General features: G+C 40.9%; 2 protein-coding genes across 2 annotated transcripts; both read right to left on the bottom strand.

The window, feature by feature from the left end:
• Window positions 1–1,871: 1,871 nt before the first annotated feature.
• LOC124393588 (annexin A3-like) lies at window positions 1,872–11,786 on the bottom strand. Its single transcript, XM_046861505.1, has 14 exons — window positions 11,628–11,786; window positions 11,215–11,255; window positions 9,792–9,839; window positions 9,625–9,706; window positions 9,386–9,480; window positions 9,126–9,239; window positions 7,867–7,957; window positions 7,699–7,778; window positions 7,542–7,598; window positions 6,550–6,643; window positions 6,345–6,440; window positions 6,206–6,264; window positions 5,604–5,726; window positions 1,872–2,202 (listed from the first exon to the last, which is right to left on the bottom strand). The coding sequence occupies exons 2-14, from the start codon at window positions 11,227–11,229 to the stop codon at window positions 2,140–2,142; spliced, it is 1,017 nt and encodes a 338-aa protein (XP_046717461.1). The 5' UTR covers window positions 11,230–11,255; window positions 11,628–11,786; the 3' UTR covers window positions 1,872–2,139.
• Window positions 11,787–12,775: 989 nt separating this feature from the next.
• Window positions 12,776–18,253, bottom strand: LOC124393587 (annexin A3-like). Its single transcript, XM_046861504.1, has 14 exons — window positions 18,118–18,253; window positions 17,773–17,813; window positions 16,793–16,840; window positions 16,626–16,707; window positions 16,413–16,507; window positions 15,540–15,653; window positions 15,275–15,365; window positions 15,107–15,186; window positions 14,948–15,004; window positions 14,261–14,354; window positions 14,047–14,142; window positions 13,877–13,935; window positions 13,388–13,510; window positions 12,776–13,011 (listed from the first exon to the last, which is right to left on the bottom strand). The coding sequence occupies exons 2-14, from the start codon at window positions 17,785–17,787 to the stop codon at window positions 12,949–12,951; spliced, it is 1,017 nt and encodes a 338-aa protein (XP_046717460.1). The 5' UTR covers window positions 17,788–17,813; window positions 18,118–18,253; the 3' UTR covers window positions 12,776–12,948.
• Between the last annotated feature and the right edge of the window lie 769 nt (window positions 18,254–19,022).

Here is a 19,022-nt window from a genome sequence, read left to right as displayed (position 1 = left end):
GGATCATTCGTCTCCATACCCCCCTGTCCTCTACATCTGCCTCTTTCACACCAACTACCTGCATGTCTTCCCTCATCACATCCATAAACCTCCTCCTTGGTCTTCCTCTTTTCCTCCTACCTGGTGTCTCCATCCTCAGCATTCTCCTACTGATATACCCCATGTCCCTCCTCTGCACACGTCCAAACCACCTCAATCACACCTCCCTCACCTTGTCTCCAAAACGTCCTACATGCTCTGTCCCTCTAATAAACTCATTTCTAATCCTGTCCATCGTCGTGACTCCCAACGAACATCTCAACATCTTCAGCTCTGCTACCTCCAGCTCCACCTCCTGTTTTTACTCAATGCCACTGTCTCTAATCCATACAACATCTCAGGTCTCACCACAGTCCTATAAACTTTCCCTTTCACTCTCACAGATACTCTTCTATCACAAATCACTCCTGCTATCACTCTTCTCCACCCACTCCACCCTGCCTGCACTCTTTTCTTCACTTCTCTAACACACTCTCCATTACTCTGCACTGTTGACCCCAGGTACCTGAACTCCTCCACCTTCTCCACCTCTTCTCCCTGCAACCGCACCCCTCCACTGCCCTCCCTCTCATTCACACACATGTACTCTGTCTTACTCCTACTGACTTTCATTCCCCTTCTCTCCTGCATGTATCTCCACCTCTCCAGGCTCTTCTCCACCTTCTCCTTACTCTCATCACAAATCACAATATCATCCACAAACATCATAGTCCACAGAGACTCCTGTCTGACCTTGTCCTTCATCCTGTCTGTAATCTGTTTTTGTAAGAGTACCTCATGTATTTGCCTTGAATGCATCTTTTGAATATTTCAAAAAAGTTAAAAAATGTTTTAAAAGTTTTATTGCGTTAGTGGTCAAGGTATTTCTCCTGAGCATTTCACACAGAGCACTGGTTTATTGCACGGTGTGTGATCTTCACCCCTGTGCTGCTTTTGAGTTACAGATGATTGTTATAATTTATGTTTTGGATTGTTTTGAACTGTAAATGCTGTTTATTTGGGATTCGTCTTTATTCTCTCCTTTTCAGTGTGCACTTAAAGGGGGCGAATTCATTCAGCATGCTGTATGTGGTGTTTATATTTGTAGCCGTTTGTTTGTGTTTTTTTTATTGCCTTTCTGCTTGATGGTTTAAATATTTCTGAGCTGTAAAATATCGGAATGCTGAAACGGAATTAAAATCCCGTGTGCACATGGATGCGGTTTGCTCGTTTTTTTCTTCTTCTTTTCTTCCTGGGATAAAAGTGAAGGGATTGTGATTATTGATGATCAGCGATGAGTTTATTGTCAGTATCGGATTACACGGGTCGAGTCACTGAACTGCCGATGATGACGTTCTCTCAGAACATGTCGTGTGATTACGGTGATGATGAAGATAACGACAAAGACAATGATGACGATGATACTGTCAGCAAAGATGAAGATTATTATGATAATGACAGTGTTGAGTACATTGATGACCAAGCTGACAACAATGAAAAGTAATCACTATGGTGACAGTGATGTTAATGATGATGACGCTACCAGCGATGATGAAGATGGTATGCATTTTTTTTAAGTGGCAGTAAAAATTTTACATGTTGCGTATACTTTACAGTAAAATTCTTGATCATCGATGATGACGACAGTGTGGTAGGGACACTGAAGGTTGGAGACCATGATGACATCACAGTGGAGGATTTAAATAGATAAATGTTGGTCGTACTAAAGTTAATGTTTAAATATTTATATGTTCATTTTAATAATAAAAACTTATGTTGTCTAAAAAGTTAATTAACCTTGTAATAAACATTTATACAGTTTCATTTAAGGGTAAATAATCAAAGCAAATAAATAGTTTGAGTGAGTTTTATTGCTCAAAATATAACCAGTGTTAATATAAGGCTCAACACACACACACACACACACACACACACGTGATCATCTTCATGCTGTAGAGAAATGTAAAAGGTTTAAACCAGCTAGACGTCATACTTCATATGTGTGATTATTACTATTAAAAGTTTTCTATGTTTATGTAAAAACAGAAATGTGGAGGACGTTCAGGAAGCAGCGGCATAAAGGTCCGAGTTTTTATCTCCATCCTCCCTCAAGATCAGAGCTTATTTATCATCTGCACCACAGATCCCCAGCAGTGTTTTCCTGTAGTCCCCTGAGGTGTCCGACTGGAACACACACACACACACACACACACACACACACACGTTTATACAGCTTTTACACAACACACACTTTCGCTCTGACAAGTCAAACCTACAAGCTGCAGCAGACCCCAAAAATCCTTTAAAAACTTTTTACACTTAAATTAATAAAATTAAAACAAAAATTAAAAAATAAATAAAAAAGAGCAAATGGGAGAATGTGAAACTTGATTATACATTGGATTTCATTTTTTAAGGTAATTCCATTAATAGTTTAGATTTTATTATACATTTTGTGTACAAAAGTTTTGGGACACCTGACTTTTCCAGCCATGTTTACAGGTGTGTATCCACTATGTGTTACTATGGTTACAGGTGTTTATAAGCAGTGCATTCATTAAGAACGCAGATTCACAAACTACCTGTGTTAAACGCGCTGAACTTACACCTTCCAACCAATCACAATCCATTATTCACACCTGAGCTTCCAGCCAATCACAATCCACTATTCACACCTGAACTTTCAGCCAATCACAGTCCACTATTCGCACCTGAACTTCCAGCCAATCACAGTCCACTATTCACACCTGAACTTCCAGCCAATCACAATCCACTATTCACACCTGAACTTCCAGCCAATCACAATCCACTATTCACACCTGAACTTCCAGCCAATCACAGTCCACTATTCACACCTGAACTTCCAGCCAATCACAGTCCACTATTCACACCTGAACTTCCAGCCAATCACAATCCACTATTCACACCTGAACTTCCAGCCAATCACAATCCACTATTCACACCTGAACTTCCAGCCAATCACAATCCACTATTCACACCTGAACTTCCAGCCAATCACAATCCACTATTCACACCTGAACTTCCAGCCAATCACAATCCACTATTCACACCTGAACTTCCAGCCAATCACAATCCACTATTCACACCTGAACCTCCACCAATCACAATCCACTATTCACACCTGAACTTCCAGCCAATCACAATCCACTATTCACACCTGAACTTCCAGCCAATCACAATCCACTATTCACACCTGAACTTCCAGCCAATCACAATCCACTATTCACACCTGAACTTCCAGCCAATCACAATCCACTATTCATACCTGCACTTCCAGCCAATCACAATCCACTATTCACACCTGAACCTCCACCAATCACAATCCACTATTCACACCTGAACCTCCAGCCAATCACAATCCACTATTCACACCTGAACCTCCAGCCAATCACAATCCACTATTCACACCTGAACTTCAGCCAATCACAGTCCACTATTCGCACCTGAACTTTCAGCCAATCACAGTCCACTATTCGCACCTGAACTTCCAGCCAATCACAATCCACTATTCACACCTGAACTTCCAGCCAATCACAGTCCACTATTCGCACCTGAACTTCCAGCCAATCACAGTCCACTATTCGCACCTGAACTTCCAGCCAATCACAATCCACTATTCGCACCTGATCTTCCAGCCAATCACAGTCCACTATTCGCACCTGAACTTCCAGCCAATCACAGTCCACTATTCGCACCTGAACTTCCAGCCAATCACAATCCACTATTCACCTGAACTTCCAGCCAATCACAATCCACTATTCATACCTGAACTTCCAGCCAATCACAATCCACTATTCACACCTGAACTTCCAGCCAATCACAATCCACTATTCACACCTGAACTTCCAGCCAATCACAATCCACTATTCACACCTGAACTTCCAGCCAATCACAATCCACTATTCACACCTGAACTTCCAGCCAATCACAATCCACTATTCACACCTGAACTTCCAGCCAATCACAATCCACTATTCGCACCTGAACTTCCAGCCAATCACAATCCACTATTCACCTGAACTTCCAGCCAATCACAATCCACTATTCACCTGAACTTCCAGCCAATCACAATCCACTATTCACCTGAACTTCCAGCCAATCACAATCCACTATTCACCTGAACTTCCAGCCAATCACAATCCACTATTCACACCTGAACCTCCAGCCAATCACAATCCACTATTCACACCTGAACCTCCAGCCAATCACAATCCACTATTCACACCTGAACTTCCAGCCAATCACAATCCACTATTTACACCTGAACTTCCAGCCAATCACAATCCACTATTCACCTGAACTTCCAGCCAATCACAATCCACTATTCACACCTGAACTTCCAGCCAATCACAATCCACTATTCACACCTGAACCTCCACCAATCACAATCCACTATTCACACCTGAACCTCCAGCCAATCACAATCCACTATTCACACCTGAACTTCCAGCCAATCACAATCCACTATTTACACCTGCACTTCCAGCCAATCACAATCCACTATTCACACCTGAACCTCCACCAATCACAATCCACTATTCGCACCTGAACTTCCAGCCAATCACAATCCACTATTCACACCTGAACCTCCAGCCAATCACAGTCCACTATTCACACCTGAACTTCCAGCCAATCACAATCCACTATTCACACCTGAACTTCCAGCCAATCACAATCCACTATTCGCACCTGATCTTCCAGCCAATCACAATCCACTATTCACACCTGAACTTCCAGCCAATCACAATCCACTATTCACACCTGAACCTCCACCAATCACAATCCACTATTCACACCTGAACCTCCAGCCAATCACAATCCACTATTCACACCTGAACTTCCAGCCAATCACAATCCACTATTTACACCTGCACTTCCAGCCAATCACAATCCACTATTCACACCTGAACCTCCACCAATCACAATCCACTATTCGCACCTGAACTTCCAGCCAATCACAATCCACTATTCACATCTCTGCATGCAGGAGAACAAATTTTTCCTTTCACTTGATCTAGAAGATCCAAACCTGCTCCAGCATGACGATGCGCCTCCCTCCCTCCCTCCCTCGCTCGCTCGCTCAGCATTTCGTTTGTATGCAAATGCAAATAAAAAGATTTGTTTGTGAAGGAAAAACAGCCTGAAAGCTTCACACTGGTAAATTTCCAGAGGGCAAAAAGATCACTGCTTAAATCCATCTGATTTTAATCACACATTTGATTCATTCATTTAGAAAATATGTGCAATTCTTTAACCTTTATTTTGAAGTTTACACTTTTTCTTTTTCACACATTCCTTTATTTTTACTTATTTTTTCTTTTAATCTCTTGTATTTTTCTCCTGTGCACTTTATTCCTTTTCATCTTTCTGTTGTTTACATTTTCCTTCTCTTTTTTTTACTTATTTGTTCTTTTTAATTTCTTTTCTCCCCCGTTTCCGTTTTTTAAATATTTTTTCTTTTTTTTCATGTTTTTCTTTTTAAATGTTCATGAACTTAGAGAATGTATTCTCTTTTTTTCTTTTGTTCTTTTTAGTATAAATGTGAACATGTTGCAGTAAAGTACCTCGATGGCGGAGTATAAGGAGTAGCCGAACAGTTTTTTATACTCGGCCTTGATGTCCATCAGATCGATCTCAGAGCGGCTCACCATGATCCGAGTCAGCATGGCCTCGGTAGTTCCTGCCCCCTGGAAAAAAAATAAAACCATAAACAAATAGTCCAGACAATATCAGCATGCTGATGTGTGCGAGATGGTCCCTCAGAACCGGCTCTGTAACAAAGAAAACCCGGCAGCTTGTCTACTTCTTGAGAAAGCTGAGAAACGTGCAGCTCCCACCACATCCTTATAACGTTCTACAGAAGGACCATCGATTTACACAAATTGCTTCATGTTGCTCACTCAAATGCTGCTGTTTTTTTTACAGAATGAAAACTTTATATATATATATATATACACACCCTGAATTAAAGTTTTGTATAGTGATAAGCAAAACATCTAATACAATCTTTTTAATTATTTAAAAAATCCGATTAATCGAAAAAAGAAAAAAGTCAGATTAATCGATCATCAAAATCATTAGTTACGGGTTAGTTTTTTATTTTATTTATTTATCCATTTATTTGCTCATTCCCTTCTTTTCACTGTGATCAGTTTGTGTTCTTTACCTTCATACTCTTATGGAGAAGCTCTGCCATGTAAGCAGGGACGCTCTTCACGCATTTCACTGTAACGACACACACGTTCACCGGTGTTACAGAAAAAACGGTGAAAAATAAAAACACCTGATTCATCAAAATGTCGTACCGATTGCTACTAATGTCTCCTCCAGATTTCCAGACATCTCGCCCTCGATGCTCTGCTGCAGAGTTTTCCCACTCAGGTCCTTATATTCCAGAAGAGCTTGAAATAAAACACACACACACACACACACACACACAGAGCATTCAGATGTGTGTGAGTTGTGATACAGTACAGGAAGTTGATTTGCAGTCTGCAGTGTGACTCTCACTTTGTCGGAGTTGAGGAACGCTCCTGTGACAGAGGATATCGATGAACTTGCTCTCATCCGTCCCCCATTTCTTCTCTCCGGCCTCGTACAGCGCCTGTGCAGTGACACGGGGGGGAGACTCTAATTTACACACACAATCTAATGATGTGAAATTTTTACATTTTACACTTTTATTATGATTTTAACTGAGAACACCACGCCTCCTTATAAGCACAGAGACCTTCATTAAGAGTGATAAGCAGAGGCCACGCCTCCTTCATTAGAACTTAAGCACAAAGGCATTGCCTCCTTCATTAGGAGTGATAAACAGGGGCCACGCCTCCTATATTAGGAATGAGAAGCAGAGGCCACACCTTCATTAGGAGTGATAAACAAAGGCCATACCTCCTTCATTAGGAATCAAGCTCAGAAGCCACGCCTCCTTCATTAGAACTTAAGCATAGAGGCCACACCTTTATTAGGAATGATCAGCAGAGGCCATGCCTCCTTTATTGGGAATGATCAGCAGAGGCCACGCCTCCTTTATTAGGAATGATCAGCAGAGGCCACGCCTCCTTTATTAGGAATGATCAGCAGAGGCCAAGCCTCCTTTCTTAGAACCTAAGCATAAAGGCTACACCTTCTTCATTAGGAATGATAAGCAGAGGCCATGTTTTCTCAAGTTGAAAATCAGTCAACAGAATTAAATAGTGAAGCTCCACCCCCTGCTCTCCTGCCCACTGTAGCCCTGGTTACACACTCGACCATTTCATTTGCATGAAAAAGTCTTTTAAACAAAAGAGCCCTAGTTCCTGTGTCATCATCATAGCTCACCTGTAGCTTTTTAAATAATTCTTAATTGCATTGAATAGTTAAACTCATTACGGTATAGAAGCTCCGCCCCCTGTCCTCCTGCCCTCCTGCAGCCCTGGTTACACCCCTGGTCATTTCCTGCTTCTAAACAATTAATAATAAACAAAAACAAAAGAAACACAGTTTCTGTTTCACTTTACCCTCGCATCAGCTTTAGCTTTGGCCACGTCCACGTTTTTGCTCTCGTCTCTTTTGCCCTGCGAGATAAACAAAAGCCAGCAGCTCACGTTACACACGTGACTCTTTTTCCCCCAAATCCACCAAACAGAAATGCAAAACCTCCCATAATGCACCAACCTCAGCCAGGATGAGCAGCGTTTTCCCGAAATCCCCCGACACCTCCGACTTCAGATCGTAAATCAGCGCTCTCCCCGTCTCTGTAACACACCGCCATCAACGTTACATCCTCCACATTTCAGTGTGTAACAATCACACAATCCAAGCACATACAGCACAAATACAAACCCTGCAGGTACGCATCAGACAGAGCTTTGATCTGCTGGTTGGATCGGGACGCCAGGATCTCGATCAGCGTGCTCTCTGTGGTTCCAGCTCCCTGAGACACCGACAGAGAGACTTTTAACCCAATAATACTGTTTATCTCACACACAAAAAAAGCAGAAATGATCTTCAGAAAGCTGGAAATAAAAACGACTACATCACACATGAATCTGAAAACACGGAAATGTTTTTGTCTACATTTTGCTCTTTCCTTCACAGAGACGATGAATTCCACGGATTTAGTGTGGACTGAGAAAACTGAGATTTTCATAACAATAACTGTCACATGACGCATTCAACTCTGAACAAACAAGATGATGGATGACGTTGATTCCGTGCCGGATCTCCACAACGTTGTCAAGCTGCATCTTTATCTTTAGAAAGAGGGCGAAGTCCGCAGAAGCCACATCTGGAGAGTAGTGTGGGTGAGGAAGTGAGATCCTGTGGATTGTTCTCCGACGATCATCATGCACGAGTTGCTGAACAGTTACAACATTTTCAGGGGTTGAGCTCGTCGAAGGTCTTCCTGATTCCTCGTCGTATTCCAGTGATGTTCTTCAGCTCTCGAAGCGGAGATATATATATATATATATATATATAGTACAGACCAAAAGTTTGGACACACCTTCTCATTCAAAGAGTTTTCTTTATTTTCATGACTATGAAAATTGTAGAGTCACACTGAAGGCATCAAGGGCTATTTGACCAAGAAGGAGAGTGATGGGGTGCTGCGCCAGATGACCTGGCCTCCACAGTCACCGGACCTGAACCCAATCGAGATGGTTTAGGGGTGAGCTGGACCGCAGAGTGAAGGCAAAAGGGCCAACAAGTGCCAAGCATCTCTCGGGGAACTCCTTCAAGACTGTTGGAAGACCATTTCAGGTGACTACCTCTTGAAGCTCATCAAGAGAATGCCAAGAGTGTGCAAAGCAGTAATCAAAGCAAAAGGTGGCTACTTTGAAGAACCTAGAATATGACATTTTTCAGTTGTTTCACACTTTTTTGTTATGTATATAATTGCACATGTGTTAATTCATAGTTTTGATGCCTTCAGTGTGAATCTACAATTTTCATAGTCATGAAAATAAAGAAAACTCTTTGAATGAGAAGGTGTGTCCAAACTTTTGGTCTGTACTGTATATACACACTTATCAAATAAATACTTTTTAAATCACCACAAAAGAGCGACGACACACAGAATATAAAACTCTTAAATCTCTTACTTTAATTGCCTTTTTAATTTCCTGCATGTCAAACTGCCCCGGTGGGGTAACAAGAGCCACCAGAACGTCCTCAAAGTGTCCATGAGTGTCTCCTTCCAGAGCGTCCACAAGAGACTGCAAATCAACAACCACAAAAAAAACCCAGAATCACCGAACAGCGTCGTATACGTTACATACATTACCATGGAAACCGTATATAACCGAGCCACTGTTATTGTTTAACTCCTGACCAATCAGAATCCAGATTTAAGAGGAAATACCTTTCCAGTCATGTCCTTGTAAACTTTACAGATCTGCTGACGCTGTGCGCTGCTTCGCTGAGTCAAAATATCGATCAGAATTTTCTCTGTGGTGCCTGAAGATGACACACACACACACACACACACACACACACACACACACACACACACACACACACACACACACACGTATGAAAGGTAAATTTACTCAGGGAGTGACTGCAAACAGCAGTAAAGCAGGTTGCTGAAGTTCCTCTCACCGATTCCCTCGATGGCCTTCCTCAAAGCAGCAGCATCTTCACCTGCATTAAATCCTGCTTTATCTTTAATGGTTCCTCGAGTCTGAGAGACAAAAAGGAAACAACTCAATCACCTACTCATGAGTGAAGACGGAGGATGGAGGAGACGTAAGGAGAAAAAGTCTTACAGGGTTGGACATTGAGTCCGGGAAGTCCAGAAGGAGACTCAGGTCATCCTGAAACACACACGTGATACAAGACAAGAACAATAATCCTTAAACCTACATTAACACATCAAACACACCTTCATCCACACCTTCATCTTTAAACACACCTTCATCCACACCTTCATCTCCAAACACACCTTCATCTTTAAACACACCTTCATCCACACCTTCATCTCCAAACACACCTTCATCCACACCTTCATCTTTAAACACACCTTCATCCACACCTTCATCTCCAAACACACCTTCATCCACACCTTCATCTTTAAACACACCTTCATCCACACCTTCATCTTTAAACACACCTTCATCCACACCTTCATCTCCAAACACACCTTCATCCACACCTTCATCTCCAAACACACCTTCATCCACACCTTCATCTCCAAACACACCTTCATCCACACCTTCATCTCCAAACACACCTTCATCTTTAAACACACCTTCATCCACACCTTCATCTCCAAACACACCTTCATCCACACCTTCATCTCCAAACACACCTTCATCTTTAAACACACCTTCATCCACACCTTCATCTTTAAACACACCTTCATCCACACCTTCATCTCCAAACACACCTTCATCCACACCTTCATCTTTAAACACACCTTCATCCACACCTTCAACTCCAAACACACCTCCAAACAGTTTCGAAAATTTGGTAGTTTCTGTGTCTTTTCCAACATAACAGGACGTTCATGCTTGTTTATTTATGTATTTATGTATTTATGTATTTATTTCTCTCAGCAGGCGTGGGTGTTGGTTCTGGCTGTCATGTGATCAGAGAGAGCAGGATGGTGGGTGGGGAACTGGCGAGTGACCAGATTTTGGAGAAAAATCACACAGCTTTTTGATCCTTTCGGTTTCTCAGCATGTCAAGTTTCTAAATCATTGTGTTCAACTCATACAAAAAAATATTTATTTATGCACACAAACACACCTGACTCCACACCCAACCCCTCGCCTCACCCCACACACACACACACACACACACACACACACACACACACACACACACACACACACCTTACTCATTAATTAGTGGATTAATTAGATGCAGTGATCAACATGGCGTTAAACACACACACACACACACACACACACACACACACACACACACACACCTTACTCATTAATTAGTGGATTAATTAGATGCAGTGATCAACATGGCGTTAAACACACACACACACACACACACACACACACACACACACACAATATTTGTAGACTTCTATTAAAGTCATTAAGTGTAAATAAAGTTGAAGAGAAGACTGGAGGAGATTAATTTTGTGTTTATTACACTGATGGGGATTAAAGCTGCACGTCAGAGAGCAGAATTTGTGTCCTAATGCCGGAAAAATGCGAAGGTTTTGTGACTCACCCACTGAGAAGCCATTCCAGATGTTAGGGTGGGCTGTGAACCTGTAATGGAGATTTGACAGCCTGCTGTTTAATACTTTAACACTTTATAAAACACTTTATAACACTACAACATCATCATCATCATCATTATTATTATTATTATTATTATTATTATTAATTATTATTATTAAAATAAAGACTTTCCCTGATCCTGTTCACACCACGATCTTCACCTGTTAGACCACCTGGAGCTCAGTGTGGTGTCTGTTCCTAAACTAACACTGCAAACACAATTTCCTGGACCTTCTGGAACCCGAAAATGGACTCCACATGGACCCAGAAGTTACGCAGAGAGAAAACGCTCACAAATCCGGTTTATTTTCTCAGTTTCCTGGTGCAAATAAAAGTCTGTATTGTGGTTTTTCTCCTCACCTTCTCGTTAAAGCTGAAAATAGTTTTCTTCTGCTCGGACAGCGCGGTGTGTGGATCAGGGAGTCTCCGGAGAAGTGCAGGAAATGGTCCACCCTCTTCCCCGCAATCAACGCGCTTCTGCTCGAGCGATGGGCGGTAACGAGTCACTTCACTGAGTCGACTCTTTGGAATTTGACTCTTTAGAATTGAATCGGCGCGACGTGGATGATTTTATAAACTCTGATCTCTTCTAGGATTTCATTTTAGACTCACACTGTCCTGCACACCTTTCTTCCAGGTACAGGTCATTCATGCTGCTTTATATGGGAAACAACAAACACACACACACACACACACACACACTCGGTCTCTCTTAAAAGTACTCAATGAGCCTCATTTATCTGAAACGCACCAAGAAGCTCCAGAATACGACTGCACGTACTTGTTTATTCTAAGAAAAAAATGCAAATGTATGTAAATTAATATTTACCACCAATTAGTCGTTTCCAAAAGTTAACTTCAATATAAATTAATGTACATTTATATCTAAAGAATAACAAATAATTTAATACAACCTACATTCTTCTGCAGTAAATCCCAGAACTGATTAGTGTATATAACGTGCAGTTATTGGAAAACCAGTAAACACATACTGTACTTCATTATACCACGCTGTCGTGGGTTATTTTTCCGTGACAGCACAATTCTTCTTCTGTAATTATAGAGATTTGTAAATTTAAAAATGAATTAACATCAACAATAAAAAGGGTTTCATTAATGTGATTTGTCTCCCTCTGCTGGCCGCCTTGTATATATTACCGCTGTAACTCTTAAACACAGTTCAGGGTTTATTTATTTTTCCATTAGTTTGATAGAAAACATTCTTTCTCTCTCTCTCTCTCTCTCTCTCTCTCTCTCTCTCTCTCTCTCACTCGCACACACACACTCACACACACACACACACAAAAAACATGTAATGCTACAGCTGTTCATAAAACTGAAATTAATTCTTAACTAATTTTGACATCAAAGAATCAATTTTCAATATGATTAACGATAAAATCACATTTTAATATTATTTAAATAAACTGCAGAATCTGTAACTCGTTTTTTATCTCAATTTGTAACTCATTAAAAGTTTTTGCTGTAAACAAATTCAGAACGAATAATCAGTTCATGTGTGTTTTTATTTCTGTAAATATTTCCAGTGTAAAACAGCTCAAGGCTCAAACATACACACACTCAAACGCTGAAATCCTGTTCACACTGCAGTGAAATATAAAATATTCCATCCATCTTGTTTTATCATTTCATCTCCATCATCCATGTTCCTCTGAATATTTTATTTATCGTCCGATCCACAGATCGCCAGCAGTGTTTTCTCGTAATCTCCTGTTATGTCGGACTGAAAACACACACACACACACACACACACACACACACACACACACACACACACACCTCTTTACAAGCTGCAGATTTGTAATTCTGTTCAAAACCTCTACAAGCCATTCTAAGTGAAATTGGAATAAAATGGAAAAGCTTTCGGAAAAAGTGAAAATGGAATGAAAAAGACTGGAACTGGAATTAAAAAAAGAATATGATTGAAACTGGAAATTTATTAGTATAAAGTATAATTTTCTTTACAATCTTATTCCACTCTTGAATTTCTCCATCACTCTCAGCTCCATCATTCCTTTTTCACTTCTTTCCCACACCAGACAGTTGTGGACAGTGTGAGTGTGAGTGTGTATCAGTGTTAACAGTTTGGTGTAAAGTACCTTGATATCGGAGTATAAGGAGCGGCTGTACAGTTTTTTATACTCAGACTTGATGTCCATCAGATCGATCTCGGAGCGGCTCACCATGATCCGAGTCAGCATGGCCTCGTTAGTGCCCACACCCTGAACACACACACACACACAAACACACACACACACACACACACACACACAACAGCGACACAATTCACTCAGGAGTCTCTTACAACCATCAGCACACTGTACAGATCTACAGATACACTGCTGGCTTTGTGTTTCACCTCACACACTTTCACACTCATCACATTCCCGACATTCCAGAGTTCCAACACAACTTTAAACAAAAGACCCCCAGGAGCGCATTTATCACCATGATCTTTTTAAGCTTGCTCATTATTTATCTTTCTTTCTTTCTTTCTTTCTTTCTTTCTTTCTTTCTTTCTTTTTTCTCTGACTCCTTTTCCCTTCTTTGATTTGTTGTATGATCTCTGAATTGTTCGTGTTCTTTACCTTCATACTCTTATGGAGAAGCTCTGCCATGTAAGCAGGGGCGCTCTTCACGCATTTCACTGTAAAGACACACACGTTCACCGGTGTTACGGCACAAACAATCAACAACAAAACATCTAATTCTTCAAAGTGAAAAAAAACCCCACTAAAAATGTGAAAACGTGTCGTACCGATTGCTACTAAAACCTCCTCTATTTTTCCAGACATCTCTTTCTCGATGCTCTGCTGCAGAGTTTTCCCGCTCAGGTCCTTATATTCCACAAGAGCTTAAAATAAAACACACACACACACACACACACACACACACACAGATGTGTATTCAGATGTGTGTGAGTTGTGATACAGTACAGGAAGTTGATTTGCAGTCTGCAGTGTGACTCTCACTTTGTCGGAGTTGAGGAACGCTCCTGTGACAGAGGATATCGATGAACTTGCTCTCATCCGTCCCCAATTTCTTCTCTCCGGCCTCGTACAGCGCCTGTGCAGTGACACCTCAGGGTTAAGGTCTAATTTACACACACAACTTCATGCAACACAATACATGTGCTGTTTAATGTGGGGTTCAGGATGTAGAAATGTGATGCTGTTTAGAAGGCCACGCCTCCTTCATTATGGCTAAAAGGCACTGAGGCCACGCCTCCTTCATTATGGCTAAAAGGCACTCAGGCCACGCCCCCTTCATTATGGCTAAAAGGCACTGAGGCCACGCCTCCTTCATTATGGCTAAAAGGCACTCAGGCCACGCCCCCTTCATTATGGCTAAAAGGCACTCAGGCCACACTTTCTTTATTGGGACTAACAGGTGCAGAAGCCACGCCTCCTTTGTTATGGTCAAAAAGCACTGAGACCGATTCATTAAGACTAACAAATGTGTGTCATCATCATAGCTCACCTGTAGCTTTTTAATTAATTTTTTATTGCATTAAATAGTTAAACTCATTAGGGTATAGAAGCTCCGCCCCCTGTCCTCCAGCCCTCCTGCAGCCCTGGTTACACCCCTGGTCATTTCCTGCTTCTTAACAATTAATAATAAACAAAAACAAAAGAAACACAGTTTCTGTTTCACTTTACCCTCGCATCAGCTTTAGCTTTGGCCACGTCCACGTTTTTGCTCTCGTCCCTTTTGCCCTGCGAGATAAACAAAAAGCCAGCAGCTCACGTTACACACGTGACTCTTTTTTCCCCCAAATCCACCAAACAGAAATGCAAAACCTCCCATAATGCACCAACCTCAGCCAGGATGAGCAGCGTTTTCCCGAAATCCCCCGACACCTCCGACTTCAGATCGTTAATCAGCGCTTTCCCCGTCTCTGTAACACACCGCCATCAACGTTACATCCTCCACATTTCAGTGTGTAACAATCACACAATCCAAGCACATACAGCACAAATACAAACCCTGCAGGTACGCATCAGACAGAGCTTTGATCTGCTGGTTGGATCGGGACGCCAGGATCTCGATCAGCGTGCTCTCTGTGGTTCCAGCTCCCTGAGACACCGACAGAGAGACTTTTAACCCAATAATACTGTTTATCTCTCACACACACGCGCGCGCACACACACACACACACACACACACACACACACACACACACACACACACACACACACACACGACACACAATATAAATACATATATATGTATATTAAATAAAGCTCTTACTTTAATTGCCTTTTTAATTGCCTTCATGTCAAACTGCCCCGGTGGGGTAACAAGAGCCACCAGAACGTCCTCAAAGTTTCCACGAGTGTCTCCCTTCAGAGCGTCCACAAGAGACTGCAAATCAACAACCACAAAAAACCTGAGAAGTGTCATAAAAGTGAAAAGCCCAGGCACAGTAACCATGGCAACAAGTTAATGATTTTGATTACAGAGGTGTTTTATTCCTCTTGTACCACAGCAACAGACGTTACAGACTTTATAGTCACGTCTTTAAGATGTCATGACACTTACAGATACACCTGCAAATTAACTGGTACACACACTCTGACACTGAAGACTCAATCCAAAAAAATGTCACATTTATTCAGAACCAATACACATTTTGAGATGGTTTGGACATGTGCAGAGGAGGGACATGGGGTATATCAGTAGGAGAATGCTGAGGATGGAGACACCAGGAAGGAGAAAAAGAGGAAGATCAAGTAGGAGGTTTATGGAAGTGGTGAGAGAAGACATGCAGGTAGTTGGTTTGAAATGGGCAGATGTAGAGGACAGGGGTATGGAGACGGACGATCTGCTGTGGCGCCCCCTAGTGGGAGCAGACTTAAAAAGAAGACACATTTAAGAACAAATACACACATTTTATAAAAGCGTATGCCATATGAGTACCTGTAAACTCTCTGTTGCTATAGAAACAATGATGCATCAGAACGAGAGCATTAAAATAAATGTAAAATGTTAAGTTATAGAGAAAGAATTGTCACCTGCTGACCAATCACAGTCCAGAATGGTTTTATATTTAAAAGGTTGTGGGTGGAGCTTCATATGAAGCCATTTATGATCTGAGTAAAGTTATGGGTTAAGAGGAAATACCTTTCCGGTGATGTCCTTGTACACTTTACAGATCTGCTGACGCTGAGCGCTGCTTCTCCGAGTCAGAATTTCGATCAGTGTGCTCTCCCGCGTTCCTAAAGAAATCAAACACGTACACAAATGATCTTAGGAACATTGAATGTGTTCTTCACCTCCACACACATATGAAAGGTAAATTTGACTGCAAGCAGGTTGCTGAAGAGTTCCTCTCACCGATTCCCTCGAGGGCCTTCCTCAAAGCAGCAGCATCTTCACCTGCATTAAATCCTGCTTTATCTTTAATGGTTCCTCGAGTCTGAGAGACAGAAACGTAACAACACTTTAATCATCTGCTCATTAATGAAGATGGAGGATGAAAGAAGATTAAAGGAAGATCTTACAGGGTTGGACAGCGAGTCCGGGGAGTTCATGAGGAGACTCAGATCATTCTGAAACACACGAGAGTGTAATAATAACAGAGACACATGTGTGTGTGTGTGTGTGTGTGTGTGTTGTGTAAAGAGTGATGGAGTTTCTACACACGTCAACAGTTTGGGAATTTCAACATCATTCATTTCTGCACATGAAAGATATTTTCTATCTTGCTTTCTCATCCTGCATATCTACCTTTTTAATGTAGATGCACATTTTAACACCCCCCAACACACAGACACACACACAAACACACACACACAAGCACAAACACACACACTTACTCACACACGCCAAACACAAACACACACACACCCCACCCACACCCACACACATTTCTCAAATGTCGCTTGGTTAAATCAGATTTGACCAACCCTTCAAAGAGAAGACAATAGCAGGGAAGTCAAGCAAGTTTTAAAGGAACTCTATATGCAAATATCAACACGGTGATGATGTAGATGGGTGTGTTCACCTGAACGTCCAGATTAGAAACCTGTCTGTTAAATTTACGAATGAGAAAATGCTGAGAGAGAAACAGAACATTACTTTGCGGCTCTCAAAAAGTCCCAAAAGGGTGTGCAAACTTTTGCATTGTATACTTTAACGCTTAAATGTTCACAAAATAATCTTGGTGATCATTTGGAAAGAAATCCACAGTCAGTTCCAGGTGAACAGATGATTTACCTCACATATTAGTTCATTTCTTGTGGGTTTCATTACAGGTTTAAACTCATGTTCAATCTTTTCTACTGGAAATCTTCAGTCTTCTCTTCACAAAACTGTAGGATTTCATTCCAAACGCATTCTAGACGCATCAACAGTCTGGAGATGAACTGATTAAACAAGTGAACGAAGGTGTGGCTTCTGTTTGCTTTTCTGCAGAACACTACGACTGATCTGTACTTTTAGCTGTTAATGCAGAAATAAAATGCCAGGTTTCTTCACTCACCCACTGAGAAGCCATTCCAGATGTTAGCGTGAGCTGTGAACCTGCAGTGAGACATTTTACAGCTTGTTACCTGATGCTGTAACACTTTATAACACAGTATACTAAATAAAATTAAATAATAATAATAATAATAATAATAAGAGGACTTTCCCAGATCCAGTATAGACACCAAAACACAAAGTTCTACCCATGTCCACCTGTTAGATCACCTGTAGCTCTGTGCAGTGACGTTTCTGAGCACTAATGCTGCACAAAACATTTCCCTGAACCCATTAATGCACTCTAGTACCCAAGAATGGACTTGAAATAGATCATCTGCATGAACTACGTGGATTATTTTCTCACCTTATCACGATAATAATCTTCTTGAACAGGTTCAGGTTTACTCCAGCCAAACACCAGCTAAACTACTGATGTAGGAAATGCATCACCTTCACTTTTATGCTACAGACAGGCGTTACGAGTCATTTCACTGACTCGGTTCTTTTGAATCAAAACGCCAGATTTGATTCGTTTGAATCACCTGTATTGCTCCATACCAGTTTTGTGTATCATTGCAAAACACTTCCTCTTACGACATGTCTGCTTTCTTAAATCTTTTTTATTATTATTTTATGACGGTTTTAACATAAAACATTGTGAAATCTTGACCCCCTCGAGCTTTTTCACATTTATTGCATCTCATAAACAAGCCAGCTAGTGCATGCTAACAATTCTTTATTGTGATTGTGTGTGTGGTGTTTTATACAGAACTTACACATAAACAAGGAAACTAATATAGTTATACAGTTTACAGTAGATAGATAGATAGATAGATAGATAGATAGATAGATAGATAGATAGATAGATAGATAGATAGATAGATAAATGATAGATAGATAGATAGATAGATAGATAGATAGATAGATAGATAGATAGATAGATAGATAGATAGATAGATAGATAGAAGTATATATGTATACTGAGTAAACTTGCTAAGAATATTTTTCACTGCCCAGATCATTTATATTTATTTACAGATCCTTTACAGTTTCTGGAAGGAGTCTCCAGTGCTAATGCAGCAGTCAGAAGAAGAAGAAGAAGAAGAAGAAGAAAATAATGAAACGCTTTACATTTGGTTTGTGTCAGAGTTCATCTTTAAGCATTAATAATTTTTAAAATCCTATTAAGTAAATTAGAAACAAACCAAAAACTTAATTCATTTATAAAACTAATGAAAATGCATTTAAACCAATCCGGTGTTGTGTGAG

This window comes from Silurus meridionalis, chromosome 11 (assembly GCF_014805685.1).
Source record: "Silurus meridionalis isolate SWU-2019-XX chromosome 11, ASM1480568v1, whole genome shotgun sequence".
In the NCBI taxonomy this organism is placed as follows: domain Eukaryota; kingdom Metazoa; phylum Chordata; class Actinopteri; order Siluriformes; family Siluridae; genus Silurus; species Silurus meridionalis.
The sequence above is the reverse complement of the archived record's forward strand: the minus strand, read 5'-3'. Positions and strand labels throughout refer to the sequence as shown.

Excerpts from the sequence above, each read along its gene's own strand:
- LOC124393587 (XM_046861504.1), bottom strand. Across the intron at positions 16,708-16,792 it reads CGGACTCGCTGTCCAACCCT|ACTCGAGGAACCATTAAAGA; the intron begins GTAAGATCTTCC and ends TCTGTCTCTCAG. Across the intron at positions 15,187-15,274 it reads GTCTGATGCGTACCTGCAGG|AGACGGGGAAAGCGCTGATT; the intron begins GTTTGTATTTGT and ends GGTGTGTTACAG.
- LOC124393588 (XM_046861505.1), bottom strand. Across the intron at positions 9,240-9,385 it reads ACAAGGACATGACTGGAAAG|TCTCTTGTGGACGCTCTGGA; the intron begins GTATTTCCTCTT and ends GTTGATTTGCAG. Across the intron at positions 6,644-7,541 it reads AAGCTAAAGCTGATGCGAGG|GCGCTGTACGAGGCCGGAGA; the intron begins GTAAAGTGAAAC and ends GTCACTGCACAG.